Source organism: Hyla sarda, chromosome 1, assembly GCF_029499605.1.
Source record: "Hyla sarda isolate aHylSar1 chromosome 1, aHylSar1.hap1, whole genome shotgun sequence".
Classification (NCBI taxonomy): domain Eukaryota; kingdom Metazoa; phylum Chordata; class Amphibia; order Anura; family Hylidae; genus Hyla; species Hyla sarda.
In genome coordinates, this window is record NC_079189.1 from 197272725 (window position 1) to 197285397 (window position 12673).

Below are 12673 nucleotides of genomic sequence, written 5' to 3' on the forward strand. Positions count from 1 at the left end.
GTCAGGACTGTGTCAAATATTCTATATTCTGCCTGAGGTTTTTTACACCCCAGGTGCATTATCTTGCACTTATCCCCATTAAATTTCAGTTGCCAGAGTTCTGGCCATTCTTCTAGTTTTCCTAAATCCTTTTCCATTTGGCGTATCCCTCCAGGAACATCAACCCTGTTACATATCTTTGTGTCATGAGCAAAAAGACATACCTTACCATTGAGACCATTTGCGATATCACTAATGAAGATATGAAACAATATTGATTCCAGTACAGATCCCTGAGGTACCCCACTGTTAACAAGACCTTGCCCTGAATATTCTCCATTAACTACAATCCTCTGTTGTCTGTCACTCAGCCACTGCCTAATCCTCTCAACAGTATGGGAGTCCAAGCTCAATGAATGCAGTTTATTGATAAGTCTTCTATGTGGGACAGTGTCAAAAGCCTTACTAAAATCTAGATATGCGATGTCTACTGCCCCTCCGCCATCTGTTATTTTAGTCACCCAGTCAAAATCAATAAGATTTGTTTGACATGATCTCCCTGAAGTAAACCCATGTTGTTTTTCATCTTGCAATCCATGGGATTTTAGATGTTCCACAATCCTATCCTGAAGTCAGACTTACTAGCCTATAGTTGCTTGATTTCTCCATACTACCTTTCTTGTGAATGGGCACGTCATTTGCTAATTTCCAATCTTCCGGGATGACTTCTGTTACCAGTGATTGGTTAAATACATCTGTTAATGGTTTTGCTAGCTCACCACTAAGCTCTTTTAATAATTTTGGGTGTATCCCATCAGACCCCTGTAATTTATTTGTCTTCACTTTAGACAGCAAACGTAGAACCTCTTCCTCTGTAAAGACACATGCATCAAACGATTCCTTAGTTTTCCTCCCTAAGGGAGGTCCTTTTCCTTCTTTTTCTTCTGTTAAAACTGAACCGAAGTATTCATTAAGGCAGTCGGCTAGCCCCTTATTCTCTTCTACATACCTTCCTTTCTTTATTTTTTATTTAGTTATTACTTGTTTTAGTTTCCTTTTTTCATTTATATATCTGAAGATTGTCTTATCCCCTTTTTTCACAGACTGAGCTAGTTTTTCTTCTGCCTGCGCTTTAGAAGTTCTTATAACTTGATTAGCCTCTTTCTGCCTAGTTTTGTAGATTTCCCTATCTTCATTGCTCTGGGTTGTTTTATAATTGCTAAATGCTAGTTTTTAGTTTTTTATGATTTTGGTCACTTCTGCTGAGTACCACAGTGGTCTCTTCCTTTTTATGCTTTCACTGACAAGTCTAATGCAATTTTCTGTTGCCTTCAATAATGTGTTTTTTAAGTAGTCCCATTACTCCTGAACTCCATGTAATTTGTTCCAGTATGATAGGGACTCATTTATGACTAATCTCATTTTAGAAAAGTCTGTTTTTCTAAAATCTAAAACTTTTGTTTTTGTGTGGTGTGACTCCTTCACTGTTCTTATATTAAACCACACTGATTGGTGATCAATAGATCCCAAGCTTTCGACAACAATAACATCATATACCAAATCCCCATTTGTGAATACCAAATCCAAAATGGCCTCCCTCCGGGTTGGCTCCTCAACCTCTTGTTGTAGAGATAATCCCGGTAGGGATTTTAGAATATCTGTACTCCTGGCAGATTTATCTATTTTGGTTTTCCAGTTTATATCCGGAAGATTGAAGTCTCCCATAATGATAACTTCTCCTTTCATTGTCATTTTAGATATTTCTTCAACTAGTAGATCATCTACTTCTTTAAAGGGGTATTCCAGGCCAAAACTTTTTTATATATATCAACTGGCTCCGGAAAGTTAAACAGATTTATAAATTATTTCTATTAAAAAATCTTAATCCTTCCAATAGTTATTAGCTTCTGAAGTTGAGTTGTTGTTTTCTGTCTAACTGCTCTCTGATGACTCACATCCCGGGAGCTGTGCAGTTCCTATGGGGATATTCTCCCATCATGCACAGCTCCCAGGACATGACATCATCATTGAGCAGTTAGACAGAAAACTTCAGAAGCTAATAACTATTACTGCATGATTACCAAACTGCAACGTAACCCAAACTGACTCTATGTTGGCCTCACTAACTTGTATTAGGTTACATGTTATGCTATCTTTCACATATAGGGCCACCCCTTCTCCTTTCTTGCCTTCTCTGTCTCTTCTGTGTAAAGAGTACCCTGGTATGGATATGTACCAGTCATTCTTTTCATTAAACCATGTCTCAGTAACAGCCACTAAATCTACATTCTCAGATGTCATTATTGACCCAAGTTCATAGATTTTATTACCTAAACCGCGGGCATTTGTAGATAGGACTCTGAGCTTGTCATTTCTTAACCTCTGGGCTACTGACATGTTCTGGCATTGTTTCGGGGGGCAATTGGACTTGTGGATTTTCACTCTTTTGCCCCCCCCCCCTTCCTAGTTTAAATACTCCTTAGCAAATTCACTGAGTACATTTGTTTCTTTGAGAGAAAGATGCAAACCATCTTTTTTGTACAGTTCCTTTCTATTCCAAGTAAAGCTATCATGAGACACAAAGCCAAATCCTTACTCTTGACACCATTTACTAAGCCATAGGTTGAACTCCTTAATACGCCTCTGCCTATCATTCTGAATGTTATGCACAGGCAGAACTTCAGAAAATGAAACAGTGGATGCAAAATCCTGTACATCATTACCAAGTGTGATAAAAGATTCCTTCACCTCTGAAACTTCCTTGCAAGCCAGGTCATTTGTCCCTAGATGGACAAGAACATCCACTTCCCCTTCCTGCTTTGCTTGCTTAACAATATTAAGAATACGTCTTCTATTTCTCTAGCAGTAGCTCCCGGGAGACATCTCACAAAACCATTTTCCTTAAGCTCCACACTCCTTATGATTGAATCACCCAGCAACAGATGCTTCCTTTCAGATTTTACCTTATCTTTTTTGTCCTTGGCTACAGTCTTGTATACATTAGACATAGGAGTCGATGATTCCACACCTTCTAAGGAGGTCCCTCTGGAGGGGTCCCATAGGTCACCCTGTAGGTCATATGGTCACTGGGACCTTCCTTGGTTACAATCACATGACAACCACACTTAAAGGTAAATAACATTATATGTACATCCCACCATATAGCATAGGCACTCAGGGGAATACATAAGACACAAGTACAGGGGTGGGGGGGGGGCCAGGGGCGACGGAATGGAGTCTGCCGGACAATACAGCAAAGGTACAGGGGTGCAACTTCTCTACTTGGCCACCACATTTACATTCAGGAAACAAATGAATAATAAAATAAAAATGCAGTGCAATGCTGTCCACAGCCTTTTAGGGTAGGTTTGACTGTGGTGCTTTCTGTGTTTTTGTAAAAATAATAGGGAAATATTTTAATGTCAGATTTAAGCAAGGACCGAACTGTTTTTTCCTGCAAACGTGGCACTGTTTTTTAACAGTGTATTACTGCTTGCACTATGCACTTTATGCTCTCTTAAGCCCAGAGTTTGTAGTTTAGTACCATGGCAATCTTTTTACTTCCTAATTACTAGATGGTGTGTATATGATGTAGCCTTGCTGCGCCATCTGTGTTATACACTGCTCAAAAAAATAAAGATAACACTTAAACAACACAATGTAACTTCAAGTCAGTCACATTTCTATGAAATCACACTGTCCACTCAGGAAGCAACACTGATTGACAATCAATTTCACATGCTGTTGTGTTATGGAACAGACAACAGGTGGAAATTATAGGCAATTAGCAAGACACCCCCAATAAAGGAGTGGTTCTGCAGGTGGTGACCACAGACCACTTCTCAGTTCTTATGCTTCCTGACTGATGTTTTGGTCACTTTTGAATGCTGGCGGTGCTTTCACTCTAGTGGTAGCATGAGACAGAGTCTACAACCCACACAAGTGGCTCAGGTAGTGCAGCTCATCCAGGATGGCACATCAATTCGAGCTGTGGCAAGAAGGTTTGCTCTGTCTGTCAGCCTAGTGTCCAGAGCATGGAGGCGCTACTAGGAGACAGGCCAGTACATCAGGAGACGTGGAGGAGGCTGTAGGAGGGCAACAACCCAGCAGCAGGACCGCTTCCTCCACCTTTGTGCAAGGAGGAGCAGGAGGAGCACTGCCAGAGCCCTGCAAAATGACCTCCAGTAGGCTACAAATGTGCATGTGTCCACTCAAACAGTCAGAAAAAGACTCCATAGGGGTGGTATGAGGGCCCGACATCCACAGGTGGGGGTTACAGCCCAAGACCGTGGAGGACGTTTGGCATTTGCCAGAGAACAACAAGATTGGCAAATTCGCAACTGGTACCCTGTGCTCTTCACAGATGAAAGCAGGTTCACACTGAGCTCATGTGACAGACATGACAGAGTCTTGAGATGCTGTGGAGAATGTTCTGCTGCCTGTAACATCCTCCAGCATGATCAGTTTTGCATTGGGTCAGTAATGGTGTGGGCTGGCATTTCTTTGGGGGGGCCGCACAGGCCTCCATGTGCTTGCCAGAGGTGGCCTGATGGCCATTAGGTACCGAGATTAGATCCTCAAACCTCTTGTGGGATCATATGTTGGTGTGGTTGACCCTGGGTTCCTCCTAATGCAAGACAATGCTAGACCTCATGTGGCTGACGTGTGTCAGCAGTTCCTGCAAGAGGAAGGCATTGATGCTATGGACTGGCCTGCCCGTTCCCCAGACCTGAATCCCAACGCCACGTTGCACCACAGACTGTCCGGGCGTTGGCGGATGCTTTAGTACAGGACATCCACCTCATCAGGAGCATGCCCAGGCATTGTAGGGAGGTCATATGGGCACGTGGAGGCCACACACACACTACTGAGCCTCATTGTGACTTGTTTTAAGGACATTACATTAAAGTTGGATCAGCCTGCAGTGTGGTTTGCCTCTTTAATTTTGAGTGTGACTCCATATCCAGACCTCCATGGGTTGATAAATTTCATTTCCATTGATCATTTTTGTGTGATTTTGTTGTCAGCACATTCAACTATGTAAAGACGAAAGTATTTCATACGATTAGTTCATTCAGATCTAGGATGTGTTATCTTAGTGTTTATTTTTTTGAGCAGTGTATATTGATTGATATCTGTATAAGCTTATATTGCCTGGGAATGCTACATAGGCCCCTTTTTCAGTCGCTGTGTTCATCTTTTTAATGTACTAGTATGTGTAATGCTGGTGGTCGGCAGATGCCAGTGTGTACCGCATTCTACTGCCTACCTTGACCGAACTTCCAGCATGGTTCCTTCTCCTCATTGCAGGTTCCAGACTCTTTCCTCTGCACTGTCTCAGGCAGCAACAGTGTCTGGTGCATCCAGTAGGAGCCGCATGAGGGCCGTCTCTTTAGAAGTCCGTGCATAAATCTGATTCTGCTCCCCCACCAATCCTTGACCTGCACCACCTATTTTAGGGCTTTCCGCCCTCTTTCCTTGCCTGAGCAATATTGTGGTTTACTGCAAGTGAAGGTGTCATCTATTGTGTACTAGTTTTCTGATGTAGCCTCTGTCCCTGACTACATCTCTGCCTAATGCCTTGACTCCTGTTCTGCTTCTCCTGGGTTTCACTACAGACTGTTTGGGGGGGGGGGGGGTGGATTTATCAAAACCTGTGCAGAGAAAAAGTTGTCCAGATGCCCATAGCAACCAATCGGATCGCTTCTTTTATTTTTCACAGGCCTTCCTAAAAATGAAGAAGCAAGCTGATTGGTTGCTATGGGTCACTGGACAAGTTTTCCTCTGCACAGGTTTTGATAAATTTCCCTCAAATTTGACTTTGCCTCTCTCTGCAAGCTAGCTTGATCCATCTTGCTGCACCTGAACTATACAGCTCTGCTGTTTTAACAGCACCAGCTTAGCTAAATCACCAGACCTGATCTGATGTGTTTGACTCCGCCTGCTGTGATCTCCCATCTCCAGCGTCAGCTCATTCTCACCTGCCTGTATACCTGGAGTCAGGGCCGGATTAAGAGCATCATGGGCCTGGTGCTGAGAATTTTTTCTGGGCCTTTTTATGAAATGTATCACTCCTATCCTTATATTGTGATCCAGACACTGATGGTGGTATGGTATAACTCCTATCTTTATATAGTAGCTCTCCACATTAGGTGCAGTATAGTTCCCCCATATTAGGTGCAGTATAGTTCCCCCACATTAGGTTCAGTATAGCTGCCCCATTTAGGTGCAGTATAGTTCCCCCCCCCCCCCCCATTAGGTGCAGTATAGTCCCCCCCATTAGGTGCAGTATAGTTCCCCTACATTAGGTGCAGTATAGTTCCCCCACATTACTTACAGTATAGCTCCCCCACATTAGGTGCAGTATAGCTCCCCACATTAGGTGCAGTATAGCTCCCACATTAGGTGCAGTATAGCTTCCCACATTAGGTGTAGTATAGCTCCCCACAAAAGGTGCAGTATAGCTTCACACAATAGGTGCAGTATAGCTCCCTACAATAGGTGCAGTATAGCCGCCCACATTAGGTGCAGTATAGCCCCCCACAATAGGTGCAGTATAGCTCCCCACATTAGGTGCAGTATAGCCCTCCACATTAGGTGCAGTATAGCTCCCCACATTGGGTGCAGTATAGCTCCCCACATTAGGTGCAGTATAGTTCCCCACATTAGGTGCAGTATAGTTCCCCACATTAGGTGCAGTATAGCTCCCCACATTAGGTGCAGTATATCTCCCCACATTAGTTGGAGTATAGCTCCCCACATTAGGTGCAGTATAGTTCCCCCACATTAGATGCAGTATAGTTACCCCTTATTAGGTGCAGTACAGTTCCTCCACAGACATACAGCCTCCAGCCATATACAGTGTATGGCTGGAGGCTGTGCGTCTGTGTACTGCCCCACTTCAGTGTCCCGACCACCACTCCTCTGATCCGGGGTCACAATCTACTGCTATGGCCTACAGGCCATAGCAGTAGGTCCCGGGATCGGAAGAGGGGTGGTGGTCGGAACACTGAAGGTGACGTACAACATACAGGTAACTTACCATGCATGCGCGTGTCCTCCTCCTCGCTGCTCCGCTCCGCTCTGCTGTTGCCATGGGCGCATGCACGGGACGTCAGTGATGTCCCTGCATGCGCTTCCTCCTGGCGGGCCCCTGCGTTTTTAAAGTTAACGCAGGGGCCGCCGCAGAGAGGTAACCACAGGGACATCCTTGTGTCCCGAAAAGATCTTTTGGGACACAGGGATGTCCAGAATGTGACAGGGGCCCCCTGTGGTTTCCAGGGCCAGAGCAAGGCCGCAACCAGAGTGAGGGTTCGTAGAGGCGCCTCTGGCTCTGACTGCCGGCCGCCTTGGCCCGTGAGAGTACAGAGTTGCGAGAGTAGAGAGGATATAAACTTTGTTCTCTCGCGGTCTTGCAGCGCGGGTGGCTCCGTTCCTCGTGGCCTTTTTCACGGCCGGCTGGGCCAATTTTACTGTAGGGGCCTGAGTTTAACTCTGGGGTGTCTGGCCTGCTCAGCCAGCTGCCACTTAACGAGACCTTGCTTGAGGAAGCGACCTGGTTTTCCCCTGCATTCGTTAAGCGGCAGCTAGCTGAGCAGGCCAGACACCCCGGAGTTATCCCACTCGAGCTTTCGTATCCTGGAGTGGGATAAAAGGTGAAAATCAAGGGAACACTTAGACTCCGCTTCCAGGTTTGGCCCTATGCCAAAATGGTTAGTGGCACAGCAGGTAAACACCCGTTGGGGCATGATAGTATGATTTTATCATATGTTTGAATATAAAAAAAAAATGTAAATTTTTCTTGTAGGTTTTTCTGTTTGTTTTTGTTACACTGGGACATACGTTACTTGGTTACCAGTAGTTACCTAAGGGTTTCTTAACCCCTCCAGGAGTTACTTAACCCCTCCCGCCTACTTACCTCCTACTTGGTTACCAGTAGTTACCTAGGAGTTACTTAACCCCTCCTGAGACTTAAGGACCTAGGGAGTACCTGTACATCCTCCGGTTTTCCGGTCACCGCTGCTCACCGGCAGTGATCGGAAGGGGATGAAATTGTTCAGTGGGCATCCCGTGGCAATGCTGACCAGCGAATTGTGGCGATTTCGGGTCTCCGGTGACCCAGAAGTTAAGGGTGATTGGTGCTGTCAGAGACAGCACCAATCACCCTTGCCCAGCAGGATTGAGGTGCCACCTCATGATCACTCTGATTCGTGGGCCGGCTTCTGCTGGGTGGTGTCACTCTCTCCACCCCTAATCCGGAGGGCGAGAGCGCGTGCCAGCAGTGTACATCGGCAGCGGGAGCCCCTGATCCCCAGCAGCTGTGTCAGCTGCGGCAGAGAAGAGCAGCAGCAGGAAGTAAGGGCTGTGCCTCCTGCTGTTGCATAAGTACAACTCTCAGCATGCACAGCCAAAGGTCATGTTAGGAGTTGTGGTTATGCAACCAACAGCAGGAGGCACACCACTACAACTCCCAGCATGTCCTTTGGCTGTATGTGAATGATGGGATTTTTAGTTATGCAACAGCTAAAATTGCATAACTACGATTCCCAGCATGCATGGACAACAAAAGGGCACACTTGGAGTTGTAGCGGTGTGTCTCCAGCTGCTGCATAACTTTAACTCCTAGCATGCCCTTCGGCTGTCAGTTCATGCTGGGAGTTGTAATTTTGCAACAGCTGGAGGCACACTGGTGCAGAAACACTAAGTTAGTCTGTTTCCTAACTCATTGTTTCCCAACCAGTGTGCCTCCAGCGGCTGCATAACTACCACTCCCAGCATGCACGATCTGTGTCAGTGCATGCTGGGAGTTGCAGTTTTGCAACAGCTGAAGGTTTGCGCTTCCCCTCACCCTCCCCCCCCCCCCCCATATAAATGTACAGGGTACATTCACACGGTTGGGGGTTTACAGTGAGTTTCCTGCTGCAAGTTTGAGCTGCGGCGTAAACTTTGCTGCAGCTCAAACTTGTAGTGGGAAACTCACTGTAAACTCCCACCCATGTGAATGTACCCTAAAGACACTACACTACACATAATAAAGAGTAAAACACAACATATACATTCACCCTTACATTGACTGTCCAGGCATGCAGGGAGTTTTGCAACAGTTGGAGGCACCCTGTTTGGGAAACACTGCCGTAGTGTAATTCTTGAATCTGGGTACGTCCCTATGCAAATCCCTGATTTAGGCCTCAAATCAAATCGCTCTCACATTTCGATGCCCTGTCATATTTCAAGGCAACAGTTTAGGGCCACATATGGGGTATTTGTGTTACAAATTTTGGGGGGCTTTTTCTTCTTTTACCCTTTATAAAAAGCAAAAGTTGGGGTCTACACCAGCATGTTAGTGTAAAAAAATAAAATTTTGTGCTGCCCCATACTTTTCATTTTCACAAGAGGTAAAAGGGGAATAACACCCCTAAAATTTGTAACACAATTTCTCCTGAGTACGGAAATGCCCCATGGGGGACATTTATCAAAAGCTGTCCAAAGGAAAAGTTGCTGAGTTGCCCTTAGCAATCAATCAGATCACTTCTTTAAATTTTCACAGGCCTTTTCAAAAATGAAAGAAGTGATTGATTGGTTGCAAGGGGCAACTCAACATCTTTTCCTCTGGACAGGTTTTGATAAATCTCCCCTCATATGTGGGTGTAAAGTGATCTGCGGGTGCACAACAGGGCTCAGAAGTGAGAGCACACCATGTGCATTTAAGGCCTAAATTGCTGATTTACACAGGGGTGGCTGATATTTGCAGCAGTTATGACATAAACTAAAAAACACCCACATTTTACTCCATTTTGGAAACTCCACCCCTCAAAGAATGCTTCAAGGGGTGCAGGGAGCATTTACACCCCACAGGTGTCTGACCGATTTTTGGAACAGTGGTCCGTGAAAATGAGAAATATAACTTTTCATTTGCACAGCTTACTGTTCCAAAGATCTGTCAAATGGCAGTGGGGTGTAAATATTTCTGTTGTTTGATTGATATAAAACTTTTAATGAGTAAAAAAAAGTACATGTTGCAATCCGCTTTTATATATATTTTTTAGCAACTGTTAAAGTATAGATTTTTTTCCTTTTCAAGTGTATAAAAATGTAATGCTAAAAACGCATTGTGAACTCACCCTTACATATATGATACTACATACTACTTAGGTACAGTACAGTGATAGTTAATGATAGGATACATTCTAATGAAAGTCATTTTTGTTATTTTACTCTATGAACATTCTACCCAAATTACACTTAAAATCACTATAATCTTTTTAAATACCTTTGTTGTGTTTTCCTTAGCTCAAAACTGCTGATAGAAATTTGCAGGATGAACAACAGGCTACTGTAACAATGACTGCAAAAGCATACCAACCCACATGGAAACAAAACTTTCTCCACATAGATTGTGAACTCGTAAATGATAATGTCAATATCAATCTCAACATACAAACAGAAGACAATTTAAAAGAAAACATTAAATACTTCACTATTCTGGTAAGAAATGATCTATTACATAATACATTTGTATAGTTTATCCTGTTTTCTTTCAATATTTATTCTATGAAAAAAACGCATTTACAATTCACAGCAAGGTAAGAAGACAGATATAGCTGTCAGCTGCAATGAATGTTCAGCTGACAAATGGAGCATATTCCCTAGAACCATCCTAGATATTTGGAGCCCCCATTCAGGCCAAAATGAGCACTATATGAATGGTCAAAACAATCTAAGAAAGTATTTTACAAAATGGTAACTTTTATTGATGTGTATATAATATTAAAAATCGCAAACACTGGTCTCATCAGAAGAGTTGAACTATTCGTCTGATGATACGCCTATAAGTACACTGCAAGACAAGAAATAGTAAAGAAAAGTGGTGTGGCTGCAGTCCACAAACACACATTAGAACAAAGAACAAATTGGTCGAAAATGTAAAACTTAACACATTGCACCCTTTCCAACATAACTACAACTCCCAGTATGCACAATCTGTGTCAGTGCATGCTGGGAGTTGTAGTTTTGCAACAGCTGGAGGTTTGCGCAATGTTCCCACGGCGAGGGTTTACAGTGAGTTTCCTGCTGCAAGTTTGCTCACTGTAAACTCCCACCCATGTGAATGTACCCTAAAAACACTACACTACACATAATAAAACACAACATATACATACACCCTTACATTGACTGCCCAGGCAAGCAGGGAGTTTTGCAACAGCTGGAAGCACCCTGTTTGGGAAACACTGCCATATTTTTGGTGGCAGAACCATCCTAGATATTTGGAGCCCTCGTTCAGGCCAAAATGAGTACTATATGAGTGCTCAAAACAATCTAAGAAAGTTTTATATAAAATGGTAACTTTTATTGAAGTGCATATAATATTAAAAATCTACAGAAAAGTGGTGTGGCTGCAGTCCACAAATACACATTAGCAAAAAGGACCAATTGGTCGAAAATTTTAAACTTAACACATTGCACCCTCTCCAACATTTTTCCACACACAGAGGCTTTCTCAAGTGCAATTTGACTATTTGCCCCTGAGAAAGCCACTTGGTGGGGTGAAGCACACAAATTGGACTGCTATTACACTAGCAGTCCAACTTCCAATGAGACCAATCATTGAGGTTCTTATAGGCACTTTAGTAAAGTTTATGTTTTATATTATACTTTAGTGGCTGGAAATTATTGGGTGCTTTTAATCACTCATAATGCTCATTTTGGATTATACAGAATATTAGTAATAATTAACCATCTATCCATAGGTCTAATTTTTGTCCCCTTAGGACAGTCATGTACATTTATATTTATAAACAGAGAAGACGTCAGTTTCTAATCTGACACATTTTTCATTTACTAGGTTACGAGTAGAGGAAAAATATTACAGACAATATTTCAAAAAAGGGGTAAAGGAGAACTTCTTTCTGCAGTAAGGTTGACTGTGACACCAGACATGCTACCTTCCTTCAGGATTGTGGCTTACTACTACCTATTTATCGAAGAAAGATTTCTTGAATTAGTATCTGACTCTGTCTGGCTTAATATGAGAAGAACCTGCAAGGGCACGGTATGTGACATCTTGGTAACTATGACTTTCTGCAAACTCATAGGGGGAGATTTAGCAAAACGTGTAGAGGAAGAGTGGTAAAGTTGCCCATAGCAACCAATCAGATTGAATCTTTCATTTTTAAAGAGGCCAGTGAAAAATGAAAGAAGTGATCTGATTGGTTGCTATGGGCAACTGCACCACTCTTCCTCTGCACAGGTTTTAATAAATCTCCCGCACAGACTTAACTTAGCATAGTTTTGGTCATGCAAATGGATACAGTGGGGCAAAAAAGTATTTAGTCAGCCACCAATTGTGCAAGTTCTCCCACTTAAAAAGATGAGAGGCCTGTAATTTTCATCATAGGTATACCTCAACTATGAGAGACAGAATGAGAAAAAAAATCCATAAAATCACATTGTCTGATTTTAAAAAAATGTATTTGAAAATTATGGTGGAAAATAAGTATTTGGTTACATTCAAGCAAGCAAGATTTCTGGCTCTCACAGACCTGTAACTTCTTCTTTAAGAGTCTCCTCTGTCCTCCACTCGTTACCTGTATTAATGGCACCTGTTTGAACTTGTTATCAGTATAAAAGACACCTGTCCACAACCTCAAACAGTCACACTCCAAACTCCACTATGGTCAAGACCAAAGAGCTGTTG

At 43.2% G+C, this 12673-nt stretch overlaps 1 protein-coding gene across 1 annotated transcript in view; it reads left to right on the forward strand.

Moving 5' to 3' along the window:
- The window catches only part of LOC130355875 (A.superbus venom factor 1-like), a 266587-nt gene that overhangs the window by 107234 nt on the left and 146680 nt on the right, over positions 1 to 12673 (forward strand). The window contains exons 14-15 of the mRNA XM_056556718.1: positions 10270 to 10464; positions 11822 to 12028. Coding sequence (XP_056412693.1) covers positions 10270 to 10464; positions 11822 to 12028 — 402 coding nt within the window. The remainder of the gene's footprint in view (positions 1 to 10269; positions 10465 to 11821; positions 12029 to 12673) is intronic.